Here is a 17320-nt window from a genome sequence, read left to right on the forward strand (position 1 = left end):
TTTTTATACAGTTTGCCGTGATGCAGCAGTTCCACTGGTGGTTGCAAGCTGTGCTTATTTGCTGAGCAGTACATTGTTACGACAGGTAGTTGTTGTCAAATATATATCTTGGGAATCAGTCGTTATTTGTTTATGATTTCCACTATATTCACAATAGTTTCAGCGTTAAGAAATTGTTCCCATAGCTTAAAGACAGTCTGTCTTGATATATTCACCCACCTCATTACTTAAATCATTGCCTGCCCTGCTTCTAAACGGCCGATGATTCGCCACTTCACAGGCTTTACTAAATGATGTTTCAGAACCATAACAAACCATTTGAGTCTTTACAGTCTGAAACGAAATGCTGTATTGCAAAATTTCATTTAGGTATTCACTTTGCGTAAAGCTCTTGATTCACTATCAGATGACATAATGCTTTGATTCACATATCAGAAACCGTTAGCCTGATAATGCTAATTATGCTTCTCTTTCACATATTATCTGCAAAAATGGATTACATCGACTGGATATTTCATGGAATATCATTATTTTTCAATTTGTAAAGATAAATTTGGATATGAATCTATTTTTCTTCCATGCGCTAAAAGATGATAACTATTAAAATAGTTTCATTAATTTAAGTTCAAGGAAATTTATACAAAGCTTAAAAATACACACGTAATATCACAATAAGTAAGTTATTTTTAATTTCAAGCCTACCTAGTTAGTAATTAAATAGTAGACAACTTCACCATGTTAGAATAAGAAAGTTGTTACGAAGCTACTGTTATTTCCTCCTCTTTTCGCAGATTAAGGAATCGGCAGAAAATAGAATAAACTAATTAACTTACAGATACATTAATTAATTTGGGTACTACTAAAGGTATTTGCTTATCAGGTCTGGTAACACCTAAATACTCCCTTTTCAGAGAAAGCCTTGCTGAGTAACGTAAAATCTTTATATCTCCAAAATTATTTTAGCCATTTTCATAAAAGTAAGAAATATTTTTCCTTTCTTGATTTGCTACATGACACACTCCTAGCATAATTTCATGGAAATGGCACCAAATAATGTGATTTTGCTAGTATGAATTTTCGAATATAGTAATTCCTGTTTGCGTCTTCTTCATTAATAAGGACAAAAGAAAAATAGTTTGGCGTTGTTCGTATTTAGTCGTATTTTTTGGCATTAAATTTTTAAATGGAAACTGAACTAAATTCGCGGTTTAAAATGTGTTGAAATGTGCTGTAAATGAATAATAAAAAGCTAGCGCTTTTACAATGAGATTGGCTGAGAAGCAACCTCAGTTATTTCGATCACGACTTGGGGATTATGACTTGGGTATTTTATTTTAATAGATAATTTTTTATTTAATTTTTCGAGGTAAAAGTACTTTTTTAATTCTGGATGTATTTGTGTCATCTAACTTTTAAGAAAGATTCTCTGAAAGAAAAAAATATAAGTTTAATATCGTATGCTTGTATTTACTATCAAATTTCAACTCAGATATAATTCAGTTTTTTGTGTACAGGTCGAGCTAGGATAAGTGTTGTAACTGAGTTCGGAATAAAAATTTATTTACATTTCCATTTAAATATATTTATCAAACGTAAAAAAAAAAAAAAGTACAAGATTATGTAATTAAATGATTTATAATTTATTTACTCAGCGTATTCATAATTTATTTACTCGCAGAATTCATGAGTTTTTAAATGTGGAATAAATTTTAAAAGAGGATATGATCTCATCAGAATGTAATGCCTACAGCCAAACACAAAGAATCAGCTTTTGTGGTTGTATATTACATTAAATTAAAAAAAAAGATTCTGAAAAGCTCTCTAATATTACAAAGTAACATCTGTTCTTAAATACTTTATATAGTGTTTGCTTGCACATTAATATATTTACTAAAACAAATGTGCATGTAATAAAAGATGATGAATATCTATGACTTGAGAAATCTAAAGAGGGAATAAAGTCGTATGGCTTTCTAATTTTAGAAAATCATCTTACTAAATTGAAAAACTACACCTTGAAATCTGAAATTATATCGTTTCTGTGCTAATTAGTAATCTAATTAGACGACAAATAAACCAACGTAAAATTTACAATTAGAGCGAAAAAAATCCCTTAGTTTCTCCTGAAGAAGAGGGATGTATTTATAATTGCTCTCAAAATCGGTAGAGATTTATTCAGCTAAGAATGCTTTCCTTCATTATAAGTTAAACTGAGAAAATGAGAAATTCTTGGTAAAGGCTGAATTCTCTAGAAAACATACATCTATTTCGGTCGTTATTTAGAACTCGTTTCCTAAACGTATAACGAATATGTAAATAAATGTAGATAAATGCAGACAAATATAAAATTTTATTAATAATATCATATAAGATGATGTAATTTAAAACAAAATGGATTTTTGTCATTCAAAATTTTGAATAATTTTGGACACGGGATGGAAAAATCTAATACTATATTGAAAAATACATGTTTATTTGAAAGGTATATATTTATTTAAAATTATATTTATTATATTCAAAAGTATATTATTATAACGTTTATTTGACTATTATTCACTGCAGTACTTTGGGGAAAAAGACAGAATTCAGAAAGTTCAGCGATACTCCATTTGCATTAACAACTTAACGAGATATTTTACGGTGAAGAATTTACATTAGCATTCTGGATACAGGCACGTCTTCAAAAGCAAAGTAACATTACAAATAACTACTGTTACGTAACTGAGTGAACATCATATTACAGGTTTTAAACTCAAACTTATATTAAAAATCCAATCAAATTTTGGAAACATGTACACTACATAATTTATGCGCCGAACAGTTTGGAATTTATATATTTTTCGAAGCTCTAGAGAAATTCTGGACGAATTATTTTATAAAAGTAATCATGTAAATAACATATTTGATTTCATTTTCCTCAATGAAAACTTCGTTAAGGATTAAAGAACAGCCAATAATTCATAAGAAAAAAATATTTTTTGGTATTCCTGCATTAAGAAAAAACAAGAAAAGATTTTTAAAAAAATAATTTACATGCCAAACAGTCGTTTTCATAAAATAAAATTTGTTCATTTCTACATTAAATGAGTATTTTATGTCTAAGCTAAGTTTTCATTTCTATGCCTACATACTGGACTAGTTCGTTCATAGTAAAAGGGTTATTCGCCAAGTTAAGAAAATGAGAATTTGTGGAAAATCTTTTTTAATCTAGCTAGTTCAGTATATCATAGATATCCTTCTTATAATTTTTGTCCGAAATTTTAGCGAAAGTTACCATCTATTATCAGGTTCAATGTTCCTTCTAACCTTCTTCGGGAACATGCAAGGACCTGACTCGGAACAGAGAGCTTACTAAAGCTATGTTCAAAACTGTGGGAAGTAAACAGGATGCACAAGAAGGGTATACAAAACCCTTTATTTTTCTCTATTTACAATGACTTCCGTACTTTGGAATACACCGACCCGCTACTCGGGGTCAAAACGTAAAAGTATAAAAATAAAACTAAACTCTAATTTAACTTTAGAATAATAAACGTGGAAGATTGGCCTTATATTAACAGGAAGCGTATGTAGTACAGAGAACTGTGAACACTACAATACGTTTAAAATTTATCAAGAGGATTAAAACCTCTGGTCTGGAAGGCAAACAGCAACTGCGTAAAACTTCTAAGGTAAGCGGCCTGCTTCGACTCACTGCTTCCTCTCTCTCGCTTGGCAAAAAGCCACAACTTAAATACTTGGCGTTCGCCAGACAAACTTTGCATAAAAACCTTAACGCTTATAATTCTGGCCGGAAGTAGAAAATAAGAAGTGATAGTAAAGATTTAAAATAAAATAAACGTTAGTAAAACTTAAGATCCTTACACTATATTTGATACTGTAAAATAAAACAAATAAATCATATTTCGTGCCTGCGTTGTTTAAAAGTGTTTCCTAAATCCTCATTATCTCACCAAATATTCCCGGTTTTCCTTTAAAATTTCAGCTTTATGTCTTTCTTGAAAGCTTTTACGTTGTTTCTAAGTTTCGCTAAATGAGGTTGCAAACTTTGCAGGTTACAAGCTAATAACATATTAAAAAATAGGAATTTTTTAAAGAAAGCTTTATATCTTTATTTATATATATGTTTTTTTTGTGTGAAAATGCATAATAACTGTGCAGGCAACATATAAAATATATTGTGAAAATTAAAAATAAAATCCTCTTTTTTATGATGCACTGAGATAAAAAAATAATTGTTTTGTTTATCTTGTCATTGGTCCACTAAATACACTTGTGATTAAACTTTCACTCGAAAGATGTGAGTTCAAGCAAATTATTTACACTGTCGTAGCTACAGATTAAATTCACAAGGCACTTCTCTAGAAATCAGGAAAAATTTCTAAAATTATGAATGAGCTTTGAGTTTAAGTTTTATAGCATATACTCAAGACCTTTGGTTTAGATTAAAACTGCTTTGTACAATCAATTTATCTTAACAGTTTAAAATCACAATCAATCTCTCTTCACAGTTTAAAATGCATGTAATTTTAAATTATCAGTTTTAAATCAATGTCATAACATTGATTCTTAAATGGTATTATTGTAATTAAACATTAAAAGCTACAAAACATTTATGGTTTTCTAGCAACAACACATAACAAAATATTTATGCGTCTTTTTAATTTGAAGCCTTCTCAGACATTTTGGCTTAATTTATATCAATTTCCTTCTCTATAAATATCTTTCCTAACAATTAAAAATCTGTTTCAATGCACAAACTAATGTTCCCACTAGTTTCTGTGTGCTTTAGCTCCTAATTTGCCAGTCTTTGAACAGTGTAAAAACTGCCACTTAAATGAATGGCGTTCCATACAGTTTAGAATACGGTAACTTTATAAAAAAAGGATAGTGAAACATCACAATTGTTTGTCGGCATTGAATTTTTATAATTCTGGGAAATGACGTTTCCTCGCATTCCGGAACTCCAACAAAAGATAAAGTAATTCAAAGTTCTGGTTTGGATTTTTAAATAGGATTACTTTCGTTATCAAAAATATTTCAGGACATTTTTGCTAAGAAAAAGTAGTATAAAATAAATTAAATAGAAAACTACATTAACAACATTAGTAGGAAATTAAAAATAAGGGAATAACCCGGATTTATGCAATATTTCGTAGAAATATCTGATATTCTCAAAATCTTAGAAACTCTCCGGAATGAACGGAAATACCTGCGGAGATTCTACCTGTATAAAGTTACTATCGTATTTATATCCCATAAAGCTACAGAAGACATTCACTCACGCACCAAGGTTTAGACTTTAGGTTGCTTGAAAAATCGCATGCTGTTATGATGAAATCGGAGAAAATAAAAAAGAGTTATTTCAAGCCGATTTCTTTTCATTTGCTGAATAGTTCGAGAGAAAGAAAGTTGTTATTGTACTGATAATATCGATAGTTAAGATTAAAATCTAAAATCTTTGCATGTTCTAATGCATTAAAACAGAAAAGGAAGTTTTAATGAAGGATTTTAAGAAGCCAGTATCTGTTAATATCTAAAGTAAAAAAATATCGTCACTAATTGATATGATGGCGTTTTAGAACAACATAAAATAAACATTATTTACATTATGCAATTATTAAATTATTGTAATTAATTAGAAAAGAATAGCAATAAAGAAGAAATACGATGCTTTAAATCTAAATATATTAATTTACTTGCATTTAGGTACATCTACATGAATACAAGAACAATTATTAAATTTGAATCTTGTAAGGTATTTCTCCCGCCTTCCTAGCGTGCCTTCGTGGTGTAGTGGTTCTGCACGCTGGGCCGGTATTCCAGAGGTCCGTGGTTCGATTTCCGGCGAAGGCATTGCTAATTTTTCATCTTGCCTGTTTCCAAAATAAATCTTAATGTCTCTACAATCTTCAATAAATTCTTTAAACACAGAAAAATTGTTCAAGATCCGTACTTTTCAACTGACTTTTAACATTTCACTTAACTTTAGTTTACAGTCAAGACTTAATTCGAGTTTTTCCTTTATAGATAATTTCATGATGTACTGGTTCAGTCCAGAGGTTTATTCAGATTTTTAGGACAAACGGCATAGTTTAAATTAGGAGGAAGAAATCGTAATCGGCATGACTTCTAGTAGAGACTTAGATATTGCTGCCTACGTTTGTTCTGACTATTGGAAACCGCTGTTAGATTAAAAGTGAAAGCTTGTTATTCTAGGCAGATTTAGTAAATATGAACTACAGTACAGTTTACGTTGTCGAGCTAAGCTGATATTTGTAAATTCGAGGAGGAGCTAGTTAATTTGTTGGATATTCTAGCCAGTAGATGTAAATCAAAAAAACTAAAATTTCGTGTTGTATTATTTTACGTTAACCAACCAGTCCTGAAAAAATGATGATAATAATTTCCATTTTTTGTATCTCTTATTTCCTCAGTCAGTTTAAGCGAAATGCAATAACTCGCCATTTTAGTGAAGGTAATATTTGAGAATAAATGGTTTTGATAGAATTAATTAATTAATGAATAAGACATCTCTTAACCATTATAAACGTATAGAAAATATTATTACACATAATTTTCTTATTTCTATCCCATTCCAAACCCAAGGGGATTACATAGTAAGCTCGTATACATGCAATATTTTATAAGCATAAATAAATAGCTAAATTATATATAACTGCTTACCTATAATTATCATCATCATACTCATATTGCTTATCTTGAAGTTCCCGTAGGTCTCCTATTAATTCTTTGAAAGACCTAAAAGAAAATGTTAAAGGATGTTACGAAACACTTTGAAGCTGTTTGATAATATATTACTTTCGAGCTATTATCAGGCATCATCATGAACTATCATGAATAATAAATCATCGAAATATGTCTTGATTAATAAAGAATGACACGTGCATAAGGAAAAAAAACTTACTCTCTGTTCAAAGCCAAACATTCTACCCCAGGATGCGCTGCAATCACATTGGCCGTTCTTTTATCCTCGCTGTAAAAGAAACTTGAAATTAATACCAATGAATGTGTTTAGAAACAACATTTTTCTTGGCGAATTATTTTTCACAGAAACTAAAGAATAAAACTGAAAAGCTTTTCGCCATCTTAATGGATTTAAAGTGATCTCAATGAATGAAAGAAATGACATGAAAAACAAGATATTTTTTTTTAACTGGCGCGGGAGTACAGAAAACTCATTAAGCAGAAGCGAAAAACAATAATAAGATTATTACGTTTTGAGATGCATTAAATTTTAGTAATAATAATAAAAAAAGATATTGAGGTTCTGTTACTAAACAATATTACATTTATGCGGTTATGCTTAGGACTCGGTTGACTTATAAAACTTCAGCATTATAGAATTGCAAGATGTTTTTTAAAAGAAGGGAATAATATGCAACGTAAAAATTCATTAAAATGCGTTTCATAAAGGGTGAGGAGATAGGATAAAATTTAACTCTTTAATTACATTAAAAAATACATAAATTTAAAATTTAAAAATATTAAAAAAACGTTTATTTTTCTCCAGTATGAAATGAAAATGACAATTAACGTTTATGTCCAGATGTATTCTAAATTAAATACTGTTTTTTAAATTTCTTTTGTAGATAGTATCTATAATTTATTAAATTTGACACAGGAAACTGAATGTCAGTACTTAGTATTTAAAAATATTGTACAATGCGATACGGAGTCTACTGAAACATTTTAAATAATCTTATATAATATACTGAAAAAATGAAAACAAGCGAAACTGTCTATAGATATACGAAACTATGCTATTTATTATTCTACGAGGTATTTTCTCTCTCGTTTCCCACTAGTAGTTTAGTCCAAGACTCGAAACCCGGCGAACGGCCTGGCTGCGTGGCCGATTTCGTGGTTTTCTGCCCGTATAACGTTGTATACCAGAAAGTTTTCCTTAGAAAGTCTTTCACGAAGAGCTCTTGAAGGCTTTACCATAATCAAATAAACTAAACAAACCAATCTCTCCCTTTACCGCGTGCTTTCGTAGTGTAATTGGATAGCATGTCCGGCTGACAATCAGGAGGTCTGGTGTTCAAATCTCGCAAGAGCATTGCACATTTCTCACGCATCCTTACTTTGAAAGCTTAACGACTCTACAAATGGCCTTGAACTAAGAGGTGGTGACCGATAATTCGTCACCACCAGGATTTGGCGATTAGGCCCCTCACCGCTAGTCAGCCTTTAAAGTGGGATTATATAAGGCACTATTTTCTCTCTCCTTTACGCGTGGCTTCATTGTGTCACCGGATAGCATGTTCGGTTAGTAATCGGGAGGTCCTGTGACGGCATTGTGTTGCGTCGTTTTTGAAAGTGCCTGAAAGGTACCCTACTAGTTGACCACAACAATAAAAATACTCATTTCTACCATAACATACTAGTATCAATAACCTGTTTTAATTGCGTTGTGTTTATTACGGATTAACCCTAAAATAAATTTGAGTAAAAGACTGGTAAAAATCATGAGCACACAAAATAAATTTAACCATTAATTGATCTAGAAAAACTTATTTATTTAACTCTTATGGCAATTATATATATATATATTACTTGGCAAATCAAAATATATTCCACAAAATAAGTACTATTGTTTTACAAATCAAACTATTACTGAGTAATTATTTCTTAACATTATTCTTTATAATCTCTATCGTGGTATTGTTTACAAGTTCAGAGTTATGTGTGATGACATTCACAGGTTGGGCACTGGCCAATTTCATTCCTTTATTGAGATGTAGAGTATTCGGTGAAAAATTTGCAATTTTGACATAAAATTCCTGAGATGGAGAAGTCTGAGTAACTGACCTGGCTATCGAAAATTTACTTTGAGCATGTTCTATTAAAGGTTCAATCAAAACAGTATCAGTAGTAAAATTTGCAGAACGAGCAGTGAGCTTAATGATATTTTCTGAAAAAGGTGGTAATTTATATTTGGTTACAGAGTAACAAAATGACTGAGAAACTGAAGTAGAGAAAACATTACTATTCATAGCACTAGGCTGACTTAGATTCCATTTAAGAATTACATTTGATCTTAACAGTTGAGAAGTGGAGAAATCCAAATGCATATTATTATCTGCAAGAAATTTAGTTCCTAATAAAGCACCATACTGAGATGAAAGAAGTGTGTCAGTAATTAATAAATATTCTGTTTCAAAATATTGTTGTTGAAATTCTACTATTAAATTCATTTTCTTAGTTATTTTTACTTTTTCTGCAGCAATACCCTTTAAATATATGTTACATGAGTCCAATGAGATTTTACTTAAAAAACAATTAATGTATTTAGCTTCTATGATGTTTACAGTCGCCCCTGAGTCCAATAAAAACTTTACTTTATTCCCCAAAATAGATCCATCTACAATAGGCAAAGACGCCTCACTAGTGGATACTGTAAACACCGATGGCACCTCCAAAAGGGTTTTAGGAGACGAAACGGAGACTGGTTTCTCCCCATCCTGAATTAGTTTAAATTGAAACTTGGTGCTTGGGGATTCAAAGCATTTGTAGCCACACTTGTGGTATTTGGAGTACCCGAAACAGCTGGTGTGGTGTTATTATGATGTCTCCTGGCTGTTTGGTTATTTCTAAATCTCTGTTGACCCTGTCTAGTGTGCTGATTAGGCACAATATTTGCATAACAGTCTCTGCTAACATGCCCTATTCTGTTGCATCTGTAACAACGAGGCTGTATGGGTCTTGAACGAGTACTTTGTGATATTAAACTCTGCACCTGTGTTTGAAGAGAACCCATCATTTTAGTAAGCTGAGCTATATTTTCTTGTTGCATTTTAATAGCTGTAGTTAGCTCTGAGTTGGTTACTGATGGTGTTGTAACTGATTTTTCGTTTGCTGGCTTAGCAGCATTCACCGCTCTAACCTCAGCTGTTGCAAAATCACTACTAGCATGGCTCTTAGCCCACATGTCTTCCTCAATAATTGCATGCTGTTTAGCAGATGCAAAAGTTTTGTGATTCTGTGGCAGCAACAAGCGTCGCAAATGCAAATGCAATCCTTCGATAAACAGCGACAGAATTAAATCCTGCCTCTGTGCTTCTGCTGCAGGGTCACTGCTTCTTTCCACTGGTACAGTTTTGTACGAAAGAGCCTCTATACGTGCTGCAAATTGGCGCACTGAGTCGTGTGGTTTCTGAAAAGCCTGAATAAGAGCACGGATGTTAGAGTGCAAATTGTGCACTAAACAGAACCTCTCCTTCAACGCTTTCACGACATACTCAAGACTGGCTTCTTTCTTTAACCTAGGATTATTCCTAATTAATTCAGCAGCCTCACCTGCCACCTTGACTCTGATCACTGTCAACTTGTCTTCATCTGACCAACCCACATGAGTGGCAATGAGATCAATCCTATCTAAGAAGTCATTCAGACTAATTCCCTTGTCTGCACCTAAGAACAGAGGAACAGAATCCAGAGGATCAGAACCAGAAGCTGATAGAGCCATGACTTCTTGACTCTCCTCCCAGTCTATCATACTATTACTAGCCGCTCTGGCTGCTCGTTTTGACACTTTCTTTGGCATTTTAAAACTGCAATCAGCAATTGCCAGCACATAAAAGTAGGTATGTATCCCAATGTGTGATTAACAAGCGTGCCTTTTAACCTTATGTTGCAAACATACAGTTGCAAAAATGGGAAACAGTAATCCTCAAACTCAATATGTAAAAATGCAATACAAAATTTTGCACATAAAGAAAAATACTTAACTAAACAAATTAAGGTACTACGTGAAAATGTTTGTGTTTGGATACAATTGTTTCAAACGTCCATAAGTGTATCAGTAGCATAACTGTTATGCTTCCTCAAATAATAAGTATAAAATAAGCACAGAAATACGACCACTATATAGGCCTGTCACTGTAAACCAACTAACGAGTAGGGTTTCAGTAAAAAGCCTAGACATGTGGAAGAAAACTTTCACATAAATATGCAATAGTACACATGAAAATCACCAGTCTCAAGTCAAAATTAAGTTCAATTATAAGTGCAAGCGAAAAGGTGGTGCAAAAATCACAGCACAAAAAAAATTTTGTTGGTGCTAAGTTGGTTCGAAGGGTCACGGCACCAATTTTGTTGCGTCGTTTTTGAAAGTGCCTGAAAGGTACCCTACTAGTTGACCACAACAATAAAAATACTCATTTCTACCATAACATACTAGTGTCAATAACCTGTTTTAATTGCGTGGTGTTTATTCCGGATTAACCCTAAAATCAATTAGAGTAAAAGACTGGTAAAAATCATGAGCACACAAAATAAATTTAACCATTGATTGATCTAGAAAAACTTATTTATTTAACTCTTATGGCAATTATATATATATATATATATTACTTGGCAAATCAAAATATATTCCACAAAATAAGTACTATTGTTTTACAAATCAAACTATTACTGAGTAATTATTTCTTAACATTATTCTTTATAATCTCTATTATTATTACTTTGCAAATCTGGTAAAACATACCAAAAATATACTATAAATTTACGAACAGTACCCTCCCCGGGGAGAAAAGAAAATAATTTTAACAAGTTACACCTTCCACTTCACACAGAATAATCGGTACAGAAGAAATATTATTGCACTCAATACCATCAAACAAACAATAGTTATTGCACATAATAGCTTTTTATTAATTTTTTTTGATTATAAAAATATTGTTTAACCAAAAAAAAGTTAAGTAGTTATATTATTACTGGTACAATTACTAATCAATCTTCAACATGAAGTAACTCCAAAAATTCTATTAAATAATTTCTTGAAGAACTTAATTTTCTTTACTATTCAGTTATGGAGAAGAATTAAAAAAAAATGAGAGAGGCCATTGAAGCTCAGGAGAACTGCTGGCAGCAAGTGATCACTGGAACCTAGCATTTTTTTTTTCTTTCAGTAGATTCTAAGATGAACAAACGAGGTTCCTATACGGCTAAATAGTTGAATATAGTCCCGGATTTGGAGATACGAGGAGATTAGGATGAACAAATGAGGTTCTAATACGGCTAAATAGCTGAATACAGTCCCGGATTTGGAGATACCAGGAGATTAAGAGGAACTAATTTTCAGACCATTTTTCCGGACATCTTCAGCGGGAAACGACGAATCAATTTCTAAAGGGTCCAAAAGTTGTAAATTAACTTTGCATTTCAGAGTATGCTAAAGCCCAATGATTTCTTTCTTTGGCATCATACACGACTACCACAGCGGCAATCAGATGGTTGAGAGCTGGGAGCACGCATCATTTTTCTAGAACTTTACTTCTTTATATTTTTCTTGAGATACATAAACACACACAAAAAAAAACTGATGAAAGAATTTAAATTTTGCGAAGACATAGATGCCCATCTACTAAGGTCCGTGCTCAAAGCGCTTAGCCAAGAGGCCCGTAATTCTTTCGGGGCGAAGATCCATTTCCTCGGCGGAATCAGCTGTCGCCTCGAACAGAATCAGAGAGCAATTCTAAAGGGCAAAAGAAGTGTCAAAAAGTGACCTCGTCCCACAAAACAGCGCGTTAAAAGGGAGAGCGCCAGAACTCCAACTTGGCACAACTCACTCCTCGCCAACAGTTAAGCCAGTTGCAACTACAGCATTACTTCATGTTAGCAAACTCGCCAAAGCCACCATTTTGAAACATTAACGGAAATTCTAAGTCGCCAAGCCGTCGCCAAATAACCACGCCTAGTGAAGGGGGAAACTTGGAATTTCAACAACCCTGCAAGCCATCCCAACGAAGGAACGCTGAAAAACTCGAAAAAGCGACAATTTTACCGGAAAAGGGTACTTCTTCCCCCCAAAGGAGAAATCACAATGAAAACGGAAAAAAACTATTCATTAAGGCTCATAAGTAAAATGCAATTAAAGTTAGGAAAACGAAAGTTATGTCAAATTAAAGAGCTAATTTTTCTGCAACTAATGATATTAAAAACTAAGAAATCAAATTAATTTTTAACATGAAAAACTGAGTTTATTACATGAAAAATTCACATATATCCATTGTCTGAGGGTACAAGATTGAAGACGCAGTTCGCGTAAACACGAATAGCCGAAATAGATTACACTAGAATTAATAAGCTAAATAAAAGAATATAACTAAACTTGTTGTATAGCTCAAATTTTGAATAATTACAAATTAAAATTTTGATTTTTATGAATCACTTAATCATATTAAATTCGCTACACAACATTTCCTCCTATGACCGGGGAAAATTTTTTTGGCAAAAAATTTTAGGACCCACAGACAATGGAAAAGGTTTACATAAGGAACTAAATACGAAGAGAAAAAAAAATCATAGTAAGTGTTGGTACCACATGTTAATCACAAAGAGGGATACATGTACCTATTTACAATTAATCCTACCATGAGTCATGGTTAGCAAATACAAATCCTACCAAAAGCAATGGTTAGCAAATCCAAATGCTACCATAATTGTATGGTTAGCAAAATCAAAGTCCTACCATAATAATTGGTTAGCAAATCAAATCCTACCATAATAAGTGGTTAGCAAAAAGCCATTAGTGAACCGAGCAAGAGGGTCAAGAAGTGTCCCTGGCACACAACTAAGCATACATCAAAGCAAAATAAAAGTGTTGTCAAACAACACGTGACACGCCCTAAAATAAAATGTGTAAAGTAAAATGTAAAATCACGATACCCCCCAAAGGCAAATCAAGTGAAAAGTGTGTAAACAAACAAAATATATGTAAATAAACAAACACCACTGAGTATACGAGTGTTCAAAGCAAAACAATTCAAGAGCTACTGGCGCTTGACACACAACAAAATGTAAACAGACTAAGTTCTTGCAATCACCAATTGAAGTGACAATACCAACTCAAAGTACGTTTAAGGAAATGTCTACTGTATAAATCAAAATTTTCCCTAACACACACTAGAATTTTCCCTAACACACAAAATTTTCCCTAACACACACTAGAATTAATAAGCCAAATAAAAGAATATAACCAAACTTGTTGTGTAGCTCAAATTTTGAATAATTACAAATTAAAATTTTGATTTTTAGGAATCACTTAATTATATTAAATTCGCTACACAACAATTGCACATTTTTCATCGATATAACATAGGAACTTTACAACTCACATATTAAAAGCGTTTTGTCTAATAATTATAGCACATGTCCTCCGTTTACACGTACGTATTCTTGCAAGCGTAGGTGAAAACTACCATACACACTTCTCCTTAGATTCACATTAACAGGGCTACCGTCTAGACTCACAGTACATGGGCAGAGAATCCTATATTTTAGGGGATCTACAAATCATCTTTCTCTTAATGACTTTTTCCCCTCATGAAAACAAAAATAAAAATTAGCTTTAAAAGCATCTGAAAGACATCAGCATCTAGTCTCCCTGACTTTTTTAACGCGTTCTTGTGACTATTTGTATCAAACAGTATCTTTCCTTTCATTATTTGTTGGTGCTTTCGTGGTTTTTCCGATGTGTTACGTGTATACGGGCCAGTTTCCTTTAAAAAGTTTTTCCACGAAGGCATCCCTCTCTGAAGGCAGATAGCCCTCGAGTGCTTTGCTGTAATCTAATAAACCAAACCTTTCATTATTTGTATTCCAGACAATGAAAATAAACAATGATGTTTAGTTATGCAAAGTTTAAGTGTTAAATATATCAGTTGGTTCCAAACTACACTGTAATACAGCAGATTTTCGACTACTTGAATTTTGATACATGAAATTCAATGCCAAAATGTATAATACGAAATTTATGTTAATTTCGTAGAAATTTCATGTTCTCGAATTTTTCTCCTGTTCTCTTCCCTTTCGACTGTATATATTCAGTGTTAGTGTATTCTATATTAAACGTATAAAATGGATAAATCTCTTGCATAGATCATAGATTTAAAATTATAAAAATCACTTATATTACAAAATTATATTTCGTACTATTTTGATGCCGAATAAAATTTCTTGTAATGAATTAAATGTTATTTAAATCAAAATAACATGAATTACGATAAAAACTGAATATGTAATTTTATCTTGATAGATTAATATGCATTTATGAACTAATGTACAAGAATGACGATCTTCTTAAAAATAAAAATAATATTTTACGCATTATAATATTAAATTCTCATTATATAATTGCTTTTATTTATGTTAACAATAATTAAATATGAGCCGCAAGACCATTGTAACTAAATAAAAATGTAATAAAACATGTTCATTAAGTTTTTATGCATTTGAAAATTAATATTTGCGAAAGCAATTACTTCCTTTCACACGGTGAAAGTTAAGAACTGTCGAAATAATATTCTTAAAAACATCTGAAAAACTTATTTTATGTTTTTATCAATAATAAATCATTTTCTTTGAAAAGTTATTTTAAGAAATTACGTTATTATTATATGTAAAACTTTTCATCAATTTAAAAAAAAACAATATTGATTTTACTCTTTAGATAATAAATAAAATTAATTCAGTCTTGACAAGAAAATTCAATTTTATGCATTTTATTTTAAAATACTACTTGAGACAAATTAGAAAAATCTGCAAAAATAGCTACGAATTAATAATTCATAATTCTTACAAATTTATAATTCAACTATTTTTTATTCTGAGCTTCCGAAATATAATTTGTTAAAACACATTTCAAACACTTGTGGCATCGTAAATATAACCAAAGCGCATTCATCATATTATAGTTATATTAATTTTTCCATAAAAAGTATGCCGTTTTGTGTTTCTAAAATTAAGTAATGAAAATTGATGCTCAGCTTAATAAATACGATATCTTTCAAATGACTGACTTTGCAATTCAGACATACCGTGCGTCTGCTGAAGTTCTGATGCTGTCTTTAATTTTGCAACCGTTCGTCATAGATATATAATTGCAACCACAAAAACTGTTTTAAGTGATGCAAATGTTTATGTTTAGCAATACTAAATTAAAGAAAAACACTCAAACAAAAATTACGAACTTTTAATATCCTGTCCTGATCCCAATCTGTACCATTTAGTAAAAGTTTATTATTCTTATACATGCATAGTGGTCATAAAAAAACTTATAATAAAATACGCAGTTCCGCTGTAAAACTGTTCCGCTGTGTCCGAATGTAAAACGTTTCCCAGTTATTTATTTAGAATTGTAGATTTCCTGTTTTTCAGATGAAACTGTTAGGTACATCTATAGGCACCTAAATTTGTGAAATGTATATCTGATCAAAGAATCATTTGTAGTACTTTATCCAGAAAATCTATAAAAACTATTTATTTATGTCTTTAATAGCTTCAGTTACTCATGTGCGTAGGATAGATTGTTTCCTGTCCAATAATTAAAATCAAAGCTTAAACGCTTTCTTTTCACTGTCCAATTACTTGGTTAATTCTGAATGTTAGCTTTAAAATAATGCGAGCTGTTATGTCGCGAATTTCAATTATTAATATGTTTTTTAAGTTATTATTACTCTAATGTTTTTATTTGTATTCATGTATATTTTAATCTGGAAAAAGTATTCTTAAATTGTTAAAGCCTTATTTAACTTGTAGTTCTAACAATGGAGGCAGTAGGGTGTTGTGTTGTCGCCTTTTACTCATGGCGTGTGAAACGAAAATCGTCTTGCCTTCGCTTTGTTAAAGTTGCAGTTTTGCTTACTTCAAGACAGTAGGGGTTGAACTAAGCTTAGGTGATTGGATGACGTCATGGGTGTGTCATTTTCTCAGTTTAGGTAACGTAAAATTACGGCATTGGTGTGATTTTAATTTTATGATTTTTGAAAGCCTATGAACTCACAGAGGCGGAGAAACCGAGATTTCTTGGGTACTTGCACCAGATTAGAGTTCATTATTCCTGATTCTGATTTTCAAGCTAAGAGCAAGAGAAAGAGTGGGGGCTCGACCCCTTACGGGTCTTGCTCTCGAGAGCGCCGGCTATTGCGCCGGATTTGGAGTCTGATTTGAGTCTTGCGATGTGAAGTTAAGCTGAAAAAAAAAAAAAAGATCGGGACGTTTTCCCTGCTGCCGCCTTGCCTTCCAGCGGGCGGCGTGAACCAGCGAGCAGCGGATATGATTTTCTCTCGGCTTTTAGCTGGCGAGAATTTGTGTTGGCATAAGGCGTAGAGCTCAGCATAGAATTTCAATTCTCTTGTTCCAAGAATTGTAATGCAGATTCCCGTGGTGATCCTGATGCGGTATACCTGTTTTTTTCCGCGACTTCTTAATTAGATTTTGTTCTAAAAGTGCTCTACATTTTTGGTGGGTTTCAAGGCTTGCAGAATGAAAGAGACTCGTGTAGGATCCGTCT

General features: G+C 32.1%; 1 protein-coding gene across 1 annotated transcript in view; it reads right to left on the reverse strand.

Moving 5' to 3' along the window:
- The window catches only part of LOC118183323 (cGMP-dependent protein kinase 1-like), a 509379-nt gene that overhangs the window by 80051 nt on the left and 412008 nt on the right, over window positions 1–17320 (reverse strand). Inside the window, exons 9-10 of the mRNA XM_085824166.1 lie at window positions 6929–6997; window positions 6688–6762 (exon numbers count right to left, since the gene is read on the reverse strand). Coding sequence (XP_085680292.1) covers window positions 6688–6762; window positions 6929–6997 — 144 coding nt within the window. The remainder of the gene's footprint in view (window positions 1–6687; window positions 6763–6928; window positions 6998–17320) is intronic.

This window comes from Stegodyphus dumicola, chromosome 9 (assembly GCF_044657685.1).
Source record: "Stegodyphus dumicola isolate Sdum_Otavi_A_Nest chromosome 9, ASM4465768v1".
In the NCBI taxonomy this organism is placed as follows: Eukaryota; Metazoa; Arthropoda; class Arachnida; order Araneae; family Eresidae; genus Stegodyphus; species Stegodyphus dumicola.